Below are 22,293 nucleotides of genomic sequence, written 5' to 3'. Positions count from 1 at the left end.
TTCCTCTTTCAAAGCCACCTTCCACAGCTCTTTATCCCATGAGGCTGACAAACCTGGCCCACTTTGCTATGCCTATATTTCCAGAGTGATCAGCCCCATTCCACACAGGCAGACTCTGCATGACAGACGTTTAATGTATAGTTTCTGGTACCGTCATGCATGCAGTCACCCTGCTTTGTGCAGGGGGTATTATAGACACTCAGAGAAACACAAGGACTGAGTGAGCCACACTGACCTGGTTCTCAAGGAAGCTATAAATCTAGCAGAGCCACAAAGTCAGGTTTCTGGGCCTTTTAGGGAGGGAATGAACACACCTGGGCCAGGTAGGTCGAGCCAGGAGCAGGATTTGGGAGGAAGCCCTTTGGAGCTCCCTTGTGGAAGGACTGGGGACCCCTAGTGTTCTAAAGTGATACAGAATCTCAGAGGGCAAGTGTGAAGTGAGGGGAGGAAGATGGAATGCCACCTGAATGGAACAGAGGCACTTAAGGCTGAAAATCAAGGGGTTTGGAAGTGAACCAAGTTCCTCCTCAATAATATTCCCCAAAGAGTAATTTGAGGACCAGTGACATAATTTTTGCCATTTCTGATTACATTTTTGCCATTCCCAATTACTTCCATTACTGTTATTTACTCAATTTTATCTTTAAATGAACTCATCATTTTTACTTAAATCAACCTGTGTTAAAATGAAAATGTTTATGTTCAGAGGAAATCTTTTAATGTGACCATAAAGTGAAATACCAGTATCACTTGCTATGATAAAGCAGAGATAAAAAATACATATAGGAGTTCCCATTGTGGCTCAGCAGGTTAAGAACCTGACATAGTGCCCAAGAGGATGCGAGTTCGATCCCTGGCCTCGCTCAGTGGGTTAAGGATCCGGCATTGCCGTGAGTTGTGGTGTAGGTCACAGATGCAGTTCAGATTGGTGTTGCCGTATGCCATATGTCACAGGTGCCGCCCTAAAGAGAGAAAAATACATATATTCTATGAAAATAACATGAGGTTCAGTAGAGTTGCCTGCGGAAGTGTCCAAGTCCATTCTCTCTTTGTTAAAAAGGAAAAATAATAGGTACGGGTATGGTGGAAACATATTCCAGTCCCAGTCAGAACCAACCTGAGACACTCTCTTTGGAGAACTGAAAGAAAACTGAGAAGGAATAACTTCCTCACCCCAAGACTGGATGTTATTTTATTATTTTATTTGTTTATTTATTTATTTTGCCATTTCTTGGGCCACTCCTGCAGCATATGGAGGTTTCCAGGCTAGGGGTCCAATCAGAGCTGTAGCCGCTGGCCTACGCCAGAGCCACAGCAACTCGGGATCCGAGCCTCATCTGAAACCTACACCACAGCTCACAGCAACACTGGATCCCTAACCCACTGAGCAAGGCCAGGGATCGAACCTGCAACCTCATGGTTCCTACTCGGATTCATTAATCCTTGAGCCATGACAGGAACTCCCGAGACTGGATGTTATTGAACGTCAAGTGTGTGAATTACCTAAAACCACCTCCAGTGCCGTGGGTGGGATGTAGCCCACCTGAGAGTGGAGGGCAGGAACAGGGAAAGAATGACACTTTGGGTCAGTTGTACCTGCAGTGGCTGCAGAGCAAAGGTAAGGTCTGCCATCCCATTCTGATCCCACAGCTTCTAAAAGGCTGACTCCCCCAGCCCTGGCACAGTGAGGGATACACAGTAGAGCCTTAGCAGAAGTCCTAAATCAGTTCTCATTGACGCACTAAGATCTCTTGACGCTGTTTCCTCAAAAGTAAGAAATTAAGTTTAATGATAACATTTCATATTACCTTATATCACATTCCTTCCCCCTAAAAGGAATATTGATAGGAAACTCTAAAAAATATAAAATATAACAAAAATCAGCTGATGAATAGATCCCATGGGATACACAAGAAGACTACATAGATGAGGTAGTCTCAAGGGGATGAGAAATCTCTTTGGGAGTCGACATCTGAATGTCTGCCCAGCGGCTGGACAGGCTCCCGAGAGCCCACAAGACAATTGTGTCGTCCACAGGGCTGGCTTCGTCCTCCCCACATTTCTTGCTCAGGTGCCCTTTTCTCTTTTCATTCCTCACAACACCCCTGCCTATCACTCAGTATTCAGTCACTAAGAACGAGCCTGAAGAGCATGCTAATGCGTTGCCTGTGTAATTGCTGCATCCTCTTTAAAAGGATTGTCGTGAGCATTTCATTTTAAGGTTTTACCCGGAATTGTGTCACTATTTTAAGTGGGCTAATTTTCTATAACCCATATTACATTAAAGGACTAATGACAGCTTGAGAATTTCATTTCGGTGACTGCACAGCATTTCTGAAAGTTGCACGCTTTAGAGCAGGTTTCCCCCAGATCACGCTGTGGGCAAGACATCTCCACACAGAAAGTAGTTTCTTACACTGAACCATATTTTAATATTTGGTTTCAGTGTGAAACCAGTCCAATCAATGTTAGAGACTAATGTAATTCACTTTTAATGAGCTCAAATGTGCTAAAGTGATAGCTTTACTATCATTTGTTAGGTGTTCTTAAGAAATATAGATTTTTATTCCAAACAAGTGTTTACAGAACTTGTTGTTGCTTTAATGGATGCTGGCAAGGCTTTGACATTAATTCACAATGTTTTTTAGATCCTTTTTATTGGCTCAGTCACTAATGAAACATGGTCCTAAAGCCGTTCCTTAGTAGTCATTTAAATTTTTTTTTTCATCTTTTTTTATGCTATTTCTTTGGGCCGCTCCCGCGGCATATGGAGGTTCCCAGGCTAGGGGTTGAATCGGAGCTGTAGCCCCTGGCCTACGCCAGAGCCACAGCAACGCGGGATCCGAGCCAGGTCTGCAACCTACACCACAGCTCACGGCAACGCCGGATCGTTAACCCACTGAGCAAGGGCAGGGATCGAACCCGCAACCTCATGGTTCCTAGTCGGATTCGTTAACCACTGCGCCATGACGGGAACTCCTTAAATTTTTTTTAAAACAAACAAAACCTCACTGTGCTGTTTTTATAAAGGGCCCCTGAATAGAAATGCCGAAAATCCAAATGAATATAAAAACTATTGCCTTTAGAATGGATAAGCAATGAGATCCTGCTGTATAGCACTGGAAACTATATCTAGTCACTTATGATGGAGCATGATAATGTGAGAAAAAGAATGGATATATGTATGTGTGACTGGGTTCCTTTGCTGTACAGTAGAAAATAACAGAACATTGTAAACCAGCTACAATGGAAAATAAAAGTTATTTGAAAAATAAAATATTTATAAAAGCAACATTATATAGTCTGTTTTTTCAGAGAGAAACTGAGAATACAAAACATTTTACTTCTCTGTTTTTGGTATGAAACATAAATGTTCATTCATTGACAAAGCCTTAACTTCTGTAAACCTCAGTTTTCTCATCTGCGAAGTGGGGATCATCCTATTTTGCTCAGAAGGGTGTTAAGAAGCAATGAAATACTGCATAAAAGTACTAAACAGAGTACCTTACACATGTACTGATTTGGGTTTATGGTAGAAGCTATAATTATTATTATCACATGGCCCAGAGTTGGAACCACATGGCTCTGGAGAGTCAAGAATCTCTGTTGCATTCACGGCCCCTGGGGAATGGATCTCAGCCAAGAGTCTTTAGAAGCGTATCAGCTGGATTGGGAACACTGTCTGGATTTGGAACTCTTGGTTTGCTCTCCTGGGCTTTAGAACTCTTGTTTTTGTGACCCAGCCACCTTTCAGGAAAAGAACAACAGTTGAAACACTGGGGATTTTCTCCAATAGAAAGAAAACATCCAAAGGGGAAAAGCAAAAGAGAGTGAGCTAAGTGAAAGAGCCTCTAGGAGATGGGAAAGTGTGACAGTTCACACCTAGGACTGTCCTTTGAGCCCAGCCCCAGCCTCTGCCCATGTCGTGGACATCTCCTCCACTGCTCACAGCTCCTCCCTGCCCCCCAGCCTGGGCCCCAGAGCCCCTGCCTCCCACCATTCCTCTGGTCCTCGGTCCTCCATCAGAACCCCCCCTGCCCGGCTCCCCTCTGGCCATCTGACTTGTGTCTGTTACCTCTCCTTGGGGGTCATTTCAGGGGGAGACATGAGGGAGGATAACTGTTTAAGAAGTGGGGACCCCAAATTAAATTGGGAACCCTCAGATAAATATGGCTTGGAAACTGTTCATTTTCTGGGATGTTATAGGGAAGCCTGCCCTAAAGTTTAGAAAACTGTGTCAGGGGCCACATGAAATGCAACCAGAGTCAGAAGGTTCCTACCCAGATCTCTAGCAGAGGAAACAAACCCCAAACTGATTCTCTATAGATTGTGCAATGGCTGAGCCAAAGGCAATGGGGCTGCTGGTGAAGAACGAGGCATCCACAGCCGTGACTTCACTCTGCCTCAGCCCTGCAACGAAAAGAAGAATCCTTGTCTGCCCTGGAAGTTTGCAGGACCCTCAGGGGCCCATGAGCTCTCCTGCTCTAGAACTGTCTTCCTAGTGCAGTTCCCATCACCATCCCCTGAAGTTTAAATATCTTTGAGTTTCCTACTGAAATACAAACACCTCGATGTGACATTCAAAGCCCTTGCCAGTCTGTCGCTGAGCTCCGACCCCATCCAATTCCCACAAGCCCCAGAATAAAAACCTCATAACCAGAGTTCCCGTTGTGGCTCAGCAGAAATGAATCTGACTAGCAGCCATGAGGTTGTGGGTTCGATCCCTGGCCTCTCTCAGTGGGTTAAAAATCCAGTGTTGCCATGAGCCGTGGTGTAGGTTGCAGACGAGGCTCAGATCTGGTGTTGCTGTGGCAGTGGTGTAGGCCGGCGGCAATGGCTCCGATTCAGTCCCTAGCCTGGGAGCCTCCATATGCCGTGGTACGGCCCTAAAGGGAAAAAAAAAAAAAAAAACTCATAACCAACTCAACCTGGAGTTCGCTTTCTTTACACCCTTAAAACCTGGTTCTACAAAAGATAACAAGCATTGGTGAGGATGTGGGAATGTGGACTGGTGTAGCCACTTTGGAAGACGTAGTGGAGGATTCTCAAAAAACTGAAAACAGAACTACCATATGATCCAGCAATTCTAATACTAGGTATGTACCCCAAAGAATGGAAATCAAGCTCTCAAAGAAGTATCTGCACTCCCACATTCACTGCAGTGTTAGTTACAGTAGCCAAAACATGGAAACAATTGAAATGTCTGTTGACAGGTTAATGGATAAAGAAAATACAGTATACACATACAAAGGAATATTATTCAGCCTTTAAAAAGAAGTATATCCTGCCACTTGCTACAACATGAATGAACTTGGAGGGCATTATGCTAAGTGAAATAAACCAGTCACAGAAGAATAAATTCTACATGATCCCACATATATCAGGAACCTAAAATAATCAAACTCCTAGAAGCTGAGAGAAGAATCATGGTTTCCAGGGGCTGAGGGGAGGAGGAATTAGGAGTTACCGATCAAAGGGTATATACTTTCATTTATGCAAGAGGATTAAGTCCCAGAGTGACTGTAGTTAAAATACTGTATTGCTACTTAAACATTTTTAAGAGGGCAAATCTTATGTTAAGTGTTTTTAACACCAAAAACAAATAAGCAAATAAAACCCCTAGTTCTTGCGTCACCCCCCTGCCTCAAGTGCTTTCCAGAACCCCACACAATCCTTCTTCCCTGGTTTACCATAGACTTGAATAATTTTAACAAACATGTGGATATTTCTCAGCTCAGAATATCATAGGTGTTAAGAGCCACTGGGATCAGTTGGCCTCACCTAATCAGCCAAGGAATCTTAGGCATAAGCCCTGGTTTCCTCACATATTACAGAGGAATAGTAATACTCTCTTCTCCAAGGGTTGTCCTTGGAATTAAATGTCCAGTTTAGGAGTTCTGTTGTGGCTCAGCAGGTTAATGACCCGACGTTGTCTCTGTCCTCACAGGATTTGGATCCCTGGCCTTGCTCAGTGGGTTATGCTTATGGCATTGCTGCAAGCTGTGGCAGTAGTTCACAAATGTGAGCTGGATCTTGTGTTGCTGTGGCTGTGGCGTAGGCCTGCACCTGCAGCTCTGATTTGACTCCTAGACTGGGAACTTCCATATGCCATGCCAGATGTGGCCTTTGTGTGTGTGTGTTAAATGTCCAATTTATAAAGTATCTAGCTCATTTTAAGGGTTCAGCACGTGGTAACTCTTAGTACTCGAGAACTTGTTAGTTGGTTATATGTTTGTTTCCCTGGCTGGGCTGTGAACTGCTTGGAGTAAATCCTCACATTTACCTGCTATTGCTGCTAGGCAGTCAATACCTGTGATGAACTGAACTGAATTGAATTGAAGTCCCACAAGATGGCAGCAGCTACCAGCCCCAGAATTCTTCCTTTTGGAGCCCTGCTCCAAAGCTGGACAGGCTGAAAAGAATTCTTCATTTAGGGGCAAGAAGTGGCTGATGGAGCTGAGGTCACTCCCAGTTTCCTGCCACCAAATGGCTGTTTGTTTTGGTGCCTTGGCCACCAGTGGAGCCAGAGAGAAATTCAGGACCGTGGGGAGCTGAGGTCTTCTCCCCCAGCCCCTCACCAGAAGTCATCCTAAGTCACCTTGGTCTGAGGATGTCTCAAGGGAAGGCAGATCATAGGAGGGAGGGGACAGAAACCAAATCCCTGAAGTGCCTGCATGGAAGGCAAGTTGGTGAACCTAGAACAAGGGATTCTCATACCCAACAAGGAGATGAAGTATGGATCCTTGAGGAGCCTCAGTCATTGAGGAAAAAGCAAGAGAGGAAGATGGGAACAAACCAGCACAGGTGTCAGTGGGACCAGATCCTCTTGGTTGTCAGAGGGACCCTCAGAACACATCTTGATGGCAGGTTTTTTGTATATGGTGGCAGCTGCCTCCTACCTCCTCATCCTAAATGGAATGTGCTTTAGCTGAAAGTCACAGACAGAAATTTACGGCAGGAGAGAGATACGGAGAATCATTAATTAAAATGTCTTTAGGTCCTTGTCTAAGTAAGACTGTATTAGGATCCCCAAAGTTACCATTCTTCATTGCCCCATTGTCATCTCTCTTGTGCTACTGGACATTTCACATGGGACTAATACAGGTCAGTCATTAAACCACTTTCTTTAATGTGATGAATAATCGATACATTCATTTCTTCTGCCCTCAAGGCCTAAAAGTGTCCTTTTCCCCTGATTTAGTCTTTAATTAACAGGGAGTACATTTTTATACAAGATTCCTTCACCTGCGATCATTCCCCTATAAGAAGCATCATCTGTTCTGAATCCAACTTTTTAAAGGGGATAGCCTCCTGTTTCCTAGAGTCTTTGTTTGTCACAGTTCATTGGAAGGGTAAACATCTCACCTCCTTGTCCTTGTATTTAAAAGGTAATCATCACATCATAATCTCCCTTCCAGAATACCCAGTTGCTATGCTTGTCTCTGAAATGCTATTTGCCCAGCCCCTGGGTTTAGAGCTCTGCTCTCTATCTGTGGTTCTCAGACCTTTGTGGTATCAGCATCACCTGGAGGGCTTGCAAACACATAAATTGCTGGGCCCCAAGCACCCCTCTCCCCACAGTTCTAATACATTCCCAGGTGATGCTGATGCTGCTGGCCCCGGGAGCCACACTGGTAAGAACCACTGATCAGGAAGGTCAAAGTCTCCATTTCATATTCATTTCTAGGAAGATTCTAAAAGTCAGGACCACTGTCAAGAAGACACTTGCTTTTCCTGAGTTAACTGCTGGGACATTGTGTGGTTATATTTATCACAACAGTACTTTGGAAACGCCTCTACCCAAGCTCAGCCCCAGTTTGAATGTCAGTTTAGAAAGAAGGTGCTGAGTTTACAGGTTTGGGGGAGGTGATGACTCTTAAACGCACATGTGTGTTTGTGATTGAGTTGGGAAAGTTTCCTGACTTCCAAAATGCCCATTAGACACTAGCTGGGATTCTATAAACCTCAGAATTCCCTGAGGATTGGTTTCTAAAGAAAGGAAATGGGCAGTTATAGGCTATGGGAACTCTTTTATTTAAAAAAAAAAATGAAGAATTCAAAAGAAGAAAGAGGCACAAAAGGAAACCATATAATCTCCCAGAGGGCTGGGATGGCTAATCAATATATATAAGAGGGTCATTGAAGCATCAGAAAAGAGGACGGAACAAAGTCAATCAGAACCAAGTAAGTGTTACTTTCAGCAATATCTCAAGTATCTGGAAGGTAATTATGACTGTATTTTATTTTAGCAAATATACACCTTCTTGCTTCACCATGTTCCTTAGTAACACAGAAGGTTCTTTTAAAGTGAAGACTCCGCCCTAAAACCTTATCACCGCATTACTATTTCATCTAAAAGAACAGAACATCCTAAGCTAAAACCTAAGAGTAAGATTCAGAAATGAGTATAGTTACAGCTGTGATACACTAAGTGGGATATAGCTTTACCTTCTTTCTCTCTCTCTTTTTTTTTTTTCTTCTAGAAACAGGGAAGATTGACCAAGAGATTCACAAGTACAACACCCCTGGATTCACTGGGTGCCTCTCCAGAGTCCAGTTCAACCAGATTGCCCCTCTCAAGGCGGCCTTGAGGCAGACAAACGCCTCTGCCCACGTGCACGTCCAGGGGGAGCTGGTGGAGTCCAACTGCGGGGCCTCCCCGCTCACCCTCTCACCCATGTCGTCCGCCACCGACCCCTGGCACCTAGACCACCTGGATTCAGGTAAAGTCTAACACAGTCTTGGGCTGATTGCTTTCTTCCTTTAAGCCTCCGTTTCTTCATCTGTGAAATGGGGTTAATAGCAGAACCTCATTGGTGTAGTTGGAGGATTAAGGGAGCAAAGAACGTAGGAATTATCGACTCTTCTGCATTTAAGTGAAATGATGTGATGTCTAACCCATGTCTGAGACATGACTGTCGGATGATCTGATCAAACCACTTCGTCACTTCTGCCTTTGTGACCTGCACTGCCTTGAGGCCCCGAAGTACAAGTTGTGATACCAAAAGATTACCTAAAACAGTATAGAGATTCATCTCCCATCACTGTATTTATACAAATAATCCCTGGCCTTCCAGGTTTTAGGGGTGCATTTAGGCTTAGAAAGCTCAGTGGATTTAGCCCCGCTTCTGCCAAGCAGGGTGATAAGACTTGTCCTTTGAAAGCACAGGGCTAAAATTAAAGGATGCAGCTGTCGACTGCAAAATTAATTGGATGCAAATTCAATGTCCCTGTGACCCCGAGCAGGAGGGAGCAGGTCGGTCCCCCTTCTTGCTCTGTCTAGGATCAGGTAACCTCTCCAAGCCTCTGCTTTTTCACCCATTAGGTAAGAAGTAGGGTGTGATCTCTGAGACCTCCAAAGGTACCCTTAGATGGATCTCCAAAGCAGCATGATGTTGCTGATGCCAAAGATGGGAAGGGGGCACGGCATCATGAAGCCTGGGTTCTGACACCATCACTGCCTCTCACCAGCACGTTTCTTAACCTGGTTCCTCAGTTTCCCCATGTCTGAAAGGGGGATAGTAAGACCTGACTCCAACACGTCCATGTGAGAGGATAGGTTGAAAGCACTTAGCACAGTTGTAAACAGGAAGCCAGCCTTAGAAAAATTTAGCTGCAATAATACCAGCATAGTGGTTATTATTGTATTAGACACAATTTGCTATGATGTTTGCATGTCCAGTAAAGGCTCCAAAGTCCTCCCCCACTCTGACTTCTAATTTGTAACAATTCATCATGAAAACATCATGCATTTGATGGCTTTCCATCTAGTCCAGCCTCAAACAGTATTTTTCAGCTTCTGGGCAGCTCTCGTCATCATGAATTCTGTCATCATGAGTTCCTGCCAGGATTTGCCTGCAAAGCTTTGTGAAGCTTCAAAAGAAGCCAAAATTGCCCCGTTGTCAGAATAGCCAATTTACAGACTAAACAATCCTATTTGTTCCTCACACATGGGTTCCTATAACATGATGAGGGCTGCTGTGAGCCAAGGGTACTTATAAAGAATTCCCTTTTATGAATGTTGTTAGGATTACACAGTAGGCTAGTTTTTCCTCACGGGCTGGCTGAAACAAAGGAAAGCATTCCTAATGCTGAAAGAAGAAAAGTAGGAGTGAAGATCAGAGATGAGAAAAGACAGTGTCAGGGCTGCAGACGAAGAGAGATTTCTCAGATTCCTCCAAATGCCAGAGTGGATGGAGATAAGGCCTAATCCTTGAAAAATGCAGAATCTGTGCTGTTACAGGTACTTCCTGCACGAGGCCGTGTGTGTGTGTGTGTGTGTGTGTGTGTGGTCTAATTCAGCTGCCAAGAAATCAGTTTCAAATGCATCAAGATGCTACTTTGGGCCAAGAGAAGTTCATATTCATTTTGCCCTAATTAGCAAATTACTTGCTTGATGGTCTGTGAAATACAATTGTAAAAGCCAAAGTCTGAGTTCATTTATTTTTTTAAAAAAATCATGCTCTATGCTTGACAATTTCCCTCTTTTGATTGATGTAATGATGTATATAGGGAACATTTCTGTTGTTATTCAGTGCTTAAAAGTCTGCAGCCCAGATATCATGGTCAGCCTGTACTATATAACATAAGGTCCATTTGCATAAGATTTCCATTTGTACTTGGACAGAAAGTTCTTACCTAGTGTTAACCAGTTGCTTTGTCGATCGCATCATCCTGGTTTATTCCATAATTGGAATTCCAAGTTAATTCCCATAATGGGTAAATGCCTGTAAAGAAATATGTGTATCTGTCTCATGAACTTTATTAGAAAACAGCTTATGAACTAAAAGGCAGAAGCCTTGTTTAGATAACATGGGGTTTTTTTTCTTTTGGGTTAATGGGAAAATGAAGGAGAATAGGAGTTGATGGGTGGACAAGGGACAGAGAAAGAAATAGACATCAGGGAAGGTTACCAGCCTCCAATGGCTTAGTGTCAGGGAGGAAAAACTTTTCCTCTATGTTCTTATGTTCAGGCAATGGGGCCCTACCGAATAAACTGATAAAAGGCAGATTAACAGGAAAAAGAGGTTTATTTGGTATGCAACAAAAGCTTACAAAAGAAGTAGTTCTGGAGTTCCCATCCTGGCGCAGCGAAAACGAATCTGACTAGGAACCCTGAGGTTGCAGGTTCAATCCCTGGCCTCGCTCAGTAGGTTAAGGATCTGGTGTTGCCATGAGCTGTGGTGTAAGTCACAGTCGAGGCTCGGATCCTGCGTTGCTGTGTCCGTGGTGTAGGCTGGCACCTGTAGCTCCGATTGGACCCCTAGCCTGGGAGCCTCCATATGCTGCAGGTGCGGCCCTAGAAAGAAAAAAAAAAAAGAAAAAAAGTAGCTCAATACATGGTTAAAGTTATATACCTTTATATATGTTATAATGCTTATATACCTTTCCTTTTAGATAAAAAGAAGAGAGAAACAAAGGCCTCTCTGGAAAAAACAAATAGGTTTCTAAATGAAAAAACAGGAGATAAGAAAGTTTGTGATAAGTTTGTTCATGCAAGTGTGAATGGTCTTTGTCTTCTTCAAGGCCTCATGGAAAGGGGGTTTTAGGGTAGGTTTGCTCTTGGCCTCCTTCCTGAGACTAAAACTAGGAATTCATCCCTCTAAGATAAAAGAGTCTCATTTTTCAGAAGGTTCAGATAAGGGAAGTTACAAAAAGATTTCTTTCTGCATCTGCTGAATCCCAAATAGTTTCAGCTTAAAATAATTTTCGTACTAACTCCGGGGTTCTCCGTGGGCCCCCACGTCAGCAGTTGCACCCTAGTTTTTATGAGCCTAACTAAGTTCATCATCCTGAATCCTGATTTGGGCGGGGTTGCTTTTTTAGATACGCTTTTTTGTATGATTAGAATAAAGATCCTTGATATCAGATATTCACAAACAAAGTAACAGTGCATACACACAAATGCCCTTTCTAGCTATCAATCATGCATTTCTTGGGTCTGTGTAACTCCAGAAGAGGATAAAGGTAAGCTCTCATTAGTCCTGGTTTGAGTAGAGGACCTTTGGAAGAAGAAAGTGTGATCCTCGCCCAGCAGCATGAGTGTTGCTTGGAAACATGTTAGGAATGCACATCTCAGGCCCCTTCCCCAGACCCACTGAATCACACTCTACATTTTAGCAAGATTCCCCCAGGACTTATGTGCACATCAAAGTTTGAAAGCACTCATCTCAATCTCAGATGCACTTTCAAATTACCTAGGGAGCTTTTAAAAATCCCAATATCCAGGCTGCACCCCTGACCAATTAAGTCAGATGCTTTAAGGGTGAGATGCAGATGTGCAAAGATATAAAACCTCCCCAGGTGGTTCTAATGTGCAGCTAAGATTGAGAATCACTCAATAAGAGAGAAGCTTAGTAACAGCTCTCTTGTTCAACCCTTTGAAGTAAGGTTACCAAAAGGAAAGAAAAGTAAATGCCCAAAAACTAGTTTATGAAAAACAATGAAACCTTTGGATAGTGAAATTCCAAATTAAAAGGCTATAGCAATAAGCTTGCAAAAGGTTTGGCTTCTTTGACCATTTCACAAGGTAGCTGACGAAGAGAAAGGAACTTTGATCTGAACCTGAGGAGAGCCAGTCTGCCCCCTTGCAACTGGAAAAACAACTGAAACAAATGAACAAACGAGAAATCCACAGTGTGAGGCCAGACTCAGTGCCTCTCATGAAAATGCATCTTTATAGAAGTTGTTACATCCAGGAAGGAGCTGGAGGGGAGATGTCAAATTATTATTCAGTTTTTTTTTAATCAGCTGCAAGCTTCGTTTGAAAGGATGTGGTGGAAGAGTGAAGTACTGCTTTAAGATGAAATATGTGCATTTATTTTAAAATAAATCATGCCCCTGGCTGTGATGATAGGGAGTCTGTGGCTTTAGTATTAAAGGGATCTTAGTTAAAGACTACTCAATTCATAATCACACTGGAGTGTTTGCCTCTCAGAGACCTGGAAATTAGAATTCCAGATGTCCACCCTTAGGTCTTATGTTTTTTCTGCTATTTTTCTTTCTTATATCTTAGATGATATCAAATGATAAAGACAGAAAATGGATCCAAAGCTATGCTGGCTTCATATGATAAGATTCTTTTTCTCTTCTGGAACACTGCTGACTAACCTGCTTGTTGCCTCTCTCTCACCCCTTGGGCTCAGTCACTGTTTTCCAAAGTGAAGGATATTTACTGTTGACCAGGCTGTGCACTGCACAACTCTAAGGATGCCATTTGCATACAGTCTGTGACTTCTGAAGCAGTATGACACAGTGCCTTGATGGGGTAGTCAGCAGATCATTATGGGAAGAAAATAGGCATATCATTATGTGGCATAATATAAAGTTATTGTTCATTTCTCTTTCAGTCCTTCTAATTTTGTCAGAGAAGGTCTCCATTTGGTTCTGATATACCTTTAACAACTATCCCACGCTTGCTGCTTACCCTTTTTAATATAGAGCAGACTTTGGTTTAGAGCCTTGACAAGCAGTATACTCAGTATGGTAATAAAGTTTTGTAACTACCTTTGTTTAAATAAAAGATATCAGGCAGTGAAAATAAATAATCATTAGGATATGGCAAAAAATGTCACACATGGTTCTCATGTGATTGGAGTTTGGTAAATACTGGACAGTGTGACAGGTTCAGTGCAAACACAAGGGCCTGGCATGGAGCTTGAAGAGCACATTTTTTATAGGGGGAAATGGTAAAATTATGTTGATTTGACTTAAATCAGTTCCGCTCTACTAGAAGCATCCAGTCAATCTTTTTTCTGCCTAATTTTTTCTGCCATTGGATAATAGGGATGGCCTGTTTCTAAAGCACATCATTATGGTCCTTTTAGAACAGTTGTTACAAGTAGAAAAGGCAACCCCTGGCCCTGAGTTGTGGTTTATTTAAAGGTCACAGAGCACCAGACAGTTGCTGTGATTCACCTCTAAGAATTAAGGGCTCTGTTTTTTCTCTTTGTCAAATCCGGAAAATCTTATTTCCTTGGAATAGCAAGGATTTGCCAGCAGAAAGACAACTACAGATGGCAGTGCACATTCTGTAAAATATAAAAACAAAACAAACACCAAAAAAAACCCTAATCTGATGCCATAAATTTCTGCACTAAGGAACAACTCCAAACTGTACATCAAGCTGTTTTATGAGGCATTCATATAAAGTCTTAGGGTTTTTTAAAATCACATTCACGATGTTGCATGCAGAATATATCAGACCAAAGGCCACATCTTAGGTTTTTTTTAAATAGTGTTAAGATATACAAGGCATTTTAAGATGTAAGATTTCATTTCCTAAGGAATCTTCTAGTTAGAAAGATTTTTAACAAGATACTATTTTATATACCTTCTATTATTTTTAGGTAATATATGCTCAGCATAGGTTGCAAGGTATGAGGCATAGTGGCTGCCGCCAGTAATTTATAAATGGATCTTGCCCCAGAAAGGCCCTGGAGAATGGCCTCTGGAAGGTGCTGGTGGTTGAATTCATAGTATCTACCCCAACCTTGCGTTTCTGCCCTCCCCCCCCCACACACACACACATACACACCAAGGCTAACCTGCATGTGCTATTGAGAGGCTCTAGACCAGGAATTCGCATAGCCCCTTGGGCAGGGAAGTGGGCAGGACATGGAACATCCAGAAGTGTTGAGTGGAAATTAGTCCTCTGAGACTTGTCAGGAATCCAGAAATCTCAACCCTCACTTGCCCGTGGATTCACTCAGGTTCACAGAGCAGCTGGAAAAACCAGCTCTTGTAGCAACATGGCTGTTCTTCCAGATAAACCAGAAGCTGAGTGGCATGTGGTGCCTGGGGTCACTCAGTGTAATGTGCCCCAGTTAGATTCCAGAATATACAGTCTATCCAGATCCTGCAAACTAGGAGATTAGGTTTCAGCTTGCCGCATCAGACACTTGGCCGCCGGAAATAATGGGCTTGATTTCTAAAGGCACCCTTTCTTCTAATAGTATGATTTTTAGTGACTTGATTTCTCATCTCTATTTCAATTTTTTTTCTGCCATCTGAAGATAACATATTTTTATATCTTCACGTGCGAAAGAATTATGGCTATGATGAACATTTTAAAACAGCGTATATATCTATTCCGTTTTCCATCATAATTACAATCCGGTTGTTGGTTTTCTTTACCACCTGCAAGCACTTAAAATAATCTTTCCAGCTCTTCTAATTACATTTAATTATCTCTGAGCAGATCCCTTTTTTCATCCTTATGCTAAGATTGCATGATTAATTTGTTTAATCTCTGATACCTAATCTTTGTATTATCTTTTATGTCTTCTGTTCTCTTCAGTGACCAGCATAGACAGTTATTCAAATACGAAAAACAATGATCATTTTCTCTTTTCTAATGTGCACTTTTTCTGCACATGACCCAGATTCTGCTTTTCTGTAAAACCACCAAACACATTTATATAGCTCAAGTAAAATACAATATTAGTTACAGGTTTTTTATTTAATGGTCGTTTAAGTTTCCGTCTTTTGTTTCCATAACAAATAGCTTTATACACATGATTTTGTTGAGTTAAAGGATGTATTTTTAATTTGCATTGTATTACAAATCACCCCTCCAGTTCAATAAGATATGAATATCTTTTTCCCCACACCCTCATCAACACGGTATATCATAATATTCTTTTAATCTTGCTACACTTTATTTGAAAAATGAAATTTTGTTTTTTGAACTTGGAGTTCATGAATCATGAGTGAAATTAAATATCTTTATATATGTTTATAAGTCACTTCTTTTTAGTTTTCCCTGAACTGCCTATTTATATTCTTTAACCAAAAATTATTTATACATTTATATTGTTTCCCAACGGTCTGTTGGTCATTTATTTACATTGACTTGTAAGAATTTTTATATATTAAGTGAGTTTGTATTTTACTACGTTTGAATGTTTTCCCAGTTTGATCTCTATGTTTTTAATTTATGGGGTTTTTTCCCCCCAGGTAAAAATTTCTAAATGTTACATGATGAAATATAAAGTGTTTTTCCTGGCTTTGGGTATTTGCATCATGCCTTCTCCATTCATAAATTGTTTCTAATTATTCCACATTTTAAATTTTATGTTCTACTTGTAAGATACTCATATTTACAGCACTTAAAATTTATTTGGGTGGTGGTTACATAAGGCAGGAACCCCACTTTATTTCCCCCCCCCACTGGTCAGCCAGCTGCAGCCTTATTGGTTGAGACTTTCTTTGCTTCTCTTTATCATATTCAAAACTGCCCTTTATATATTTAAGTTGGCTTCTGGACTCCCTGATCTGTTGCATCGATCTGACTCTTCCTGAGACAGTACCAAGATGTGGTCATGATTGAGCTTTTATAGTAGCATTTAATTTCTCATATAGGTCATTTCCCTTTTACTGTCTTTTTTTTCTTTTTTCAGAATTTTCCTATCCTTGCACATTTATTTTTCCCATGTGATTTTAGAATTCCAGTCATTTTACTGACACTGCCTAGAGCTATTACTGGGATTGAATTTTATGTGTAAGTTAATTGCAGAGTAATTGACATCTATATAAATAAGGTTTCCTGTCCAGCAAGAGAATATCTTTTTACTTACCATGTCTTCCTTTCACATTATACAACATTCATACAAAGACAACCTGAAAAATATTTTCTAATTTCTAAGTTGTTCCTCTATTTTTGCAAGGCACAAAATCCAGAAGCTATTAAAAAAACAACAAAAAACCTCAGCTAATTTGGCCCCGACTTATATCAGTAAAATCTTTTATCATATATCCAGATGAGGATTTAAGTGAATGTAATTAGGAGTCAGTGGGTGCCCCACGGGACCAGGAATCTGAGAGGGCCATCTTAGTATTCTTCTGAGCTCCCATTCGACCCTAGCCTGGGAACTTCCCTATACCACAGGTGCGGCCCTTTAAAAAAAAAAAAAATCATTTTACATCAGTAATCCTTGGATAAGGCGCATCTGTGTCATCCTTTTACTTTCGGGAGCCGGGGGTGCAAATTTCAGTTTTAAACTTATGTCAGCTTCATAGAAGAAAGTAAAAAGGGCCATCCAGCAAGGAATGGGGGAGGCCTCTTGAGAGCAGTCCCAGTCTGTCCAGAAAGAACCTGGGACCTCAGAAGCCAGGCTCTGCCAACAACAAGAATGCGCTTGAAAGTACATTTTTCCCTGGGACTTCCAGACAAGAATTCAGTCCTGCCAACACCTTGATTTCAGTCTCATGATACCTGGTCACACCATGGGGGTCCTCTCTTCTCTGTCACTCTCAAACTAGTGGAAAAACTCAAATAAGTGCCAGCCAGACTTTAATGTGCTTAGAATCACCTGGGGGGATTAATGAATGCAGAGTCAGTAGGTCAGATGTTGGATTTGAAGTTCTGAATTTCTAACAAACTGCCAGGTGATGCTAGCACTGCTGGTTTATGGGCCACACTGTGTGTGACAAGGAGATAAATAGCTTTGAGCATTACCCACCTGCACCTGGTAAAGCTGAGTAAATTTTAGCTGCAAAACCACTGGAGCCCACCGTTTTCTTGTGTGTGTGTGTGAGCGTAGCTCTTTGACAACTCTCTCGGTTTCTTTATATTTTTCTAGAAATTCATGCATGTGATTCAAGTTTTCAAATGCATTTCCACAGAGCTGAACAAAAGTTTTTATAATGATTCTATTCTCCCTTCAGAAAATTTTTTATTCAGATATTTTTATATGCATTGTAGGTTTAGATTCCCCACCCCCACCCCCGCCCCCGCCTTTCTTAGATTATCTGACAACTTTTTTCCCAAAGGACCAGCTCTGAATTTATTTGTTCTATCATTTTTCTGTCTTTTTTTTTTTTACCACTTGCTTTTTTTTTTTTTTTTTTTAATGGCCGCACCCATGGCATATGGAAGTTCCCAGGCCAGAGATCAAAGCCAAGATGCAGCTGTGACCTACACCACAGCCGCAGCAATCCCAGATCCTTACCCACTGTGCCACAGTGGGAACTCCCTGTCTTCTTTAAATTTATATTTGCTACTCTTTAACAGTGTCATTTGAATGTTTAATCCTCTCATTGCCATTATTGGCATGTGTATGTATATATATATATATATATAAGATCCTCTTACAGAGGAGCGTGAACCAAAGTTAACAAATCTAAGCTCTAAGCCTAAGCCTCTCACTGCTTCTTACCCCACCTCCCAGACCACACATTCCAGATGCAATATCTTGGCATGAATTTTTTTTTTCTTTCCATTTTTGACTGCACCTGTGGCATGCAGAAATTCCCAGGCCAAGGATAAGATCTGAGCTTCTGTTGCCAGATCCTTTAACCCACTGTGCTAGGCTGGAGATTGAACCTGTGTCCCAAAACTCCAGAGACACCACCAATCCTGTTTCGCCACAGCAGGAACTTCATTGGCGTGAATATTTTTAACTAGACTCTCACCTAAGGGAACGGAACGTCTTTACAGCCCGCCTTAGTGCCAAAGCTTCCAAAATTACTGCAAGAACAGGTTTGGCAGGCCTGTGTTCCTAAAGCAGGGGTGCCTGGTGAGGAAATGATGGGACAAAGCATCACATTAAGTGACTGAAATGAAGGTTAGTGGGGGTTGTTCCCCTTTGCGCAACAGACCCCCTCTTCACACTGCTCGACCGTGGCGAGGGGCTGTCTTCTCCTAAGGCTTCTATTCTTTCTTAACCAGAACTGTTGGACACCACTGTGGAAAAATGCAAAGGGGCAAAAAAGCCCAGCTTTGGGACAACTTCCCAGGTCCTTCTCTTTAATCTGTTAATTCCACTTCTCTGTCTTTCTTTTCACCCCATACAGTGGATTTTAAGGCCTAAGAAGATTGGGATTCTGCCCCATCCCTTCTCTAAGCTGTCCACCCTCCAACCCCCACCCTACCTGGCATCAACCTTAGAGATGCATCTCTCCTGGTCCCTGCCTGCCAGTCCTCTCAGCTGTCACCTCCATCACGTGGGGTGGGGGAGGGGCAGGTGACACAGGCGAGCACGTTGCTATGGTGACTTCTCTATTGATGGCAAAACCACTGACTCCAGCAAGTCACAGTGTTCATTTTGGTCTCACTCTTATGCTGCTGAAATGTTATGAGGAGCCCATGGAAATGAAGTCAACTAGAGCTCAGTGTTGCCCACCGATGCCCCTATCAGTCCGAGGCCCCACACTAAGTCCTCCTACTGCTGTGCCGTTTTGAGCATCCTTGTGTACCCCTCGGGGCCACTCAGGAGAGCACAGCCTTCCAGACTAATCTGGCCCCACTTCCTTTTCCAACTTGTCCTCCAAAAAGACTCTTATCAGAAGCCCTGGGTATGAACACGCCCTGTGGACCCCCTGCCAGTCACCACCTGGACATGCTGATTCCGCTTCCTGGCAGTTCAGGGTTTTGTGTCCACCTACGATTTCTAAACTTGCAGAAATATCATCCTAGATGAAGTTTTTGACCCAGCGCCAGTTCTTTTAGTCATTTGAGATGTTTGGTTGATTCTCTATGCTCTGCCCAGACTATTCAAAATCTCTATAAAGACTAGGGGATTCTTGAGTCTGCTGTTGAGTTTCTGCCTGGGAACAATCTGGGAAGTTAAAAAACAAAAACAGAAAACAAATAAACGTACAATTTCATGTTAAGATGTAAATGTACATAAAAATCCATATGAATGGGGCGTGTAGTTAACTTAAACCTAGAGAATGAAATAAATTGCTGTGAAATTTTCCCCCTAAGAAAGCCTGAAAGTGGTTTTCAGGAATTTACCTGGGAATTTTAACTGAGAAAATGGGAAAGGATAAAGATAGAAATGATAAATTTGTAAATGACTTTGCCAAAATGCTATCAGTGCATAATTTTGTTTTATCCTGACAGTAGTTCTGTGTGGCCTGAGTAGACATTATTAGTACATTTGAAAGATGGAAAAAGTCAGAATTCCCGTTGTGGCTCAGCATAACCCAACATTTTCTCTGTGAGGATTTGGGTTCTATCCCTGGCCTGGCTCAGTGGGTTAAGGATCCAGCATTGCTGCAAGGTGTGGCCTAGGTCACAGATGCAGCACAGATCCAGTGTTGCTGTGGCTCTGGTGTAGGCTGGCAGCTGCAGCTCTGATTGGACCTCTAGCCTGGGAACTTCCATATGCTGAAAGAGTGACCATAAAAAGAAAAAAAGCTGAAAAAATGCAATTCAGAGAAAATACATTCATTCCCTTAGTAAACATCTAAGGAGCAGCTGCAGCAGAGGCTACACGTGAGCAGCAATTGGGGAGCTTTTGGCCCCCCTGACACCTGCTCCTCATCCCCACAGATTCTTTTCTTTTTATGGCCACACCCATGGCATATGGAAGTTCCCAGCCAGGGATCTAATCTGGACCTCAGCTGTGACCTACACCATAGCTGCAGCAATGCCAGATCCTTGGACTTGCTGCACCTAGGCCAGGGATCAAAGTCATGCTTCCACAGAAACTTGCTGCAGAGGGATTCTTAGCCCACTGGTGCCACAGCAGGAACTCCTCATGAAAGATTCCTAATATGCTGTCAGGACTGTGAACCAGCAGTGTTGATAGCCCCTTGCTCAAAAGTTTACAGATAATTGCATGAGCAGTTCTAAAATTCAGATATCCTCACCTTCAAACTTACTTCAGTGCTTTTTTCCCACTTTCCTTCAGTGCTTTTTCCACTTTTCCTTTCCCTCAATGAAACATTTGAATTTAAGCACAGAAGAATTCCAGTCCTTTACTCTGAACCATTTTCCTTTCTTCTGACAGTCCTTAAATATAATGTGGAAGTCTGAAATAATAAGTAATTTACATACCTGCAGGTGAAATTCTTGCTGCAAAACACACCTTCCTTTTCCTTCCACCATCCCTTTTTGATGTGGAATAAATCATCCCCAAGGCTGCTAGAACCAATTAAATATTATTTCACACTCTGACATGAATGAGAAGAAGGGCTATGACAGAGCCACATGGCTTGTGCTGGAAGATTATCACATTATCTTGATAATGACAATGATGTGAGCCAGCACCAAGGAGGAATTGCTTTGTGGGGAAACATCAGGAAGCTTTCATAAGCAAAGATCATTTGTTTCACAAGATTCTCTTTGATGACTATTCCACCTGCTGATGAGCAAAAACAGTTGCCTTTTGAGATCTGAGGTTAATTCAAGGAGAAAACAGTTCGAAAGACAATGTAAATACCTAGCGTGGGGGTTGTATATTCTGTTTTCCAAGGTCACTCTTGGAAGAAAAGACATTGTCTTGGCATTGAAATTTTAAACTTTTACTTCCGCTAATGCAGCTGGAAAAAGTATTTTAAAAGCCAGAGCCCAGTGTGGCATTGATAAAAGGTTTAAAATATGTGCAGACAATGTTTAAAGCCCTTTAGTTTTGCTCGTTCCCCCTTCTAATAGACCCCCATGGAGGCAAAATCCAGTTAGCTGGCTGTGATCTGGGTTGTACAGTACTGGATTCTCAGAACTCGTCTTTGTCTCTACATAGTTTCTCAACAATTAGGAAAAGAAAGGGTCAATTTTACAATGAAGCGAAATAGCAGTTACAGCACAGACATCCTGCAAAGCTAAAGCCCCGTGGACATTGACAGAGCCGGTCCCCAGAGATCCGGAATGTATTCAGTATCTTAGACCAAAGACAACATTCTCTCCAAGCTGAGATATAGACGTAATAACAGAAAACGAGATGGGATGTGTTAATGCATTTTCTTATTCCTTCTACTACCTCGAAAGACATGCAATGATAACAAAAGCACATCAGTAATACCTAGCCATTTCCAAGAGTCATCCACAGCCAAATTATGGCCTTTGAATTTACTAGAAATTTCCACAAAGGAGGAGTAAAAGAAAACCCTTCATCTTTGCCTGATTCCTCAAATGAGTAAATGTGCCTAAATATTCTCACAAATGATGAAACTCAACTTTTGACTAGATTTTAGATGATGAAATTACTTTCAGAATTCCCTTGTGGCACAGCAAGATAAGGATCTGATATCATCATTACAGCAGCTTGGGTTGTCGCTCTGCCAAGGGTTCCCTCTCTGACCCAGAAACTTCTGCTTGGGTATGGGCCCCCAAAACAGGTTATTTTCACTGAGTTCCCAAGGCACAAACTCTGGAACTCCAAAGCCTTTCCTAGGACCTACACAGTGCTCAGTGGATGTGTTTCTCAGCAGAAGTCAGAAGGCAGTCGCTCCAGGGTCTCCTGAAGTCTTTGGTCTTGTCAACAGTAACAGTTTTGACCACAGTCCAAGAGAAAAGGTGAAATGCCTCAGGGAATATCTTTAAAAGATATTTTGGGGCTTCCCATG

The 22,293-nt window shown here is 42.1% G+C and overlaps 1 protein-coding gene and 1 long non-coding RNA gene across 9 annotated transcripts in view; one reads left to right on the top strand and one right to left on the bottom strand.

Annotated features, from left to right (window-relative positions):
* LOC146400099 (uncharacterized) overlaps positions 1–20,883 on the bottom strand; it is a 58,139-nt gene extending 37,256 nt beyond the window's left edge. The window contains exons 1-3 of one of the 4 annotated variants that reach the window (XR_014816186.1): positions 20,786–20,883; positions 10,639–10,727; positions 828–962 (exon numbers count right to left, since the gene is read on the bottom strand). This is a non-coding gene — a long non-coding RNA (uncharacterized LOC146400099). Of the gene's footprint in view, positions 1–827; positions 963–10,638; positions 10,728–14,546; positions 14,657–20,785 lie in introns of those variants that run through there. The other 3 variants (XR_014816187.1, XR_014816185.1, XR_014816188.1) reach the window with 3 other exon arrangements.
* Positions 1–22,293, top strand: part of CNTNAP2 (contactin associated protein 2) — a 2,042,838-nt gene that overhangs the window by 2,000,895 nt on the left and 19,650 nt on the right. For all 5 annotated transcript variants that reach the window (XM_084977536.1, XM_084977535.1, XM_084977534.1 and 2 more), the window contains one exon: positions 8,484–8,723. In XM_084977536.1, coding sequence (XP_084833662.1) covers positions 8,484–8,723 — 240 coding nt within the window. The remainder of the gene's footprint in view (positions 1–8,483; positions 8,724–22,293) is intronic.

The sequence above is a fragment of the Sus scrofa genome, chromosome 9 (genome assembly GCF_054392235.1).
Source record: "Sus scrofa isolate SSC_HxYL_T2T_F1_AM1 chromosome 9, Sscrofa_HxYL_maternal_Yorkshire_Landrace_v2.0, whole genome shotgun sequence".
NCBI lineage: Eukaryota > Metazoa > Chordata > Mammalia > Artiodactyla > Suidae > Sus > Sus scrofa.
The sequence above is the reverse complement of the archived record's forward strand: the minus strand, read 5'-3'. Positions and strand labels throughout refer to the sequence as shown.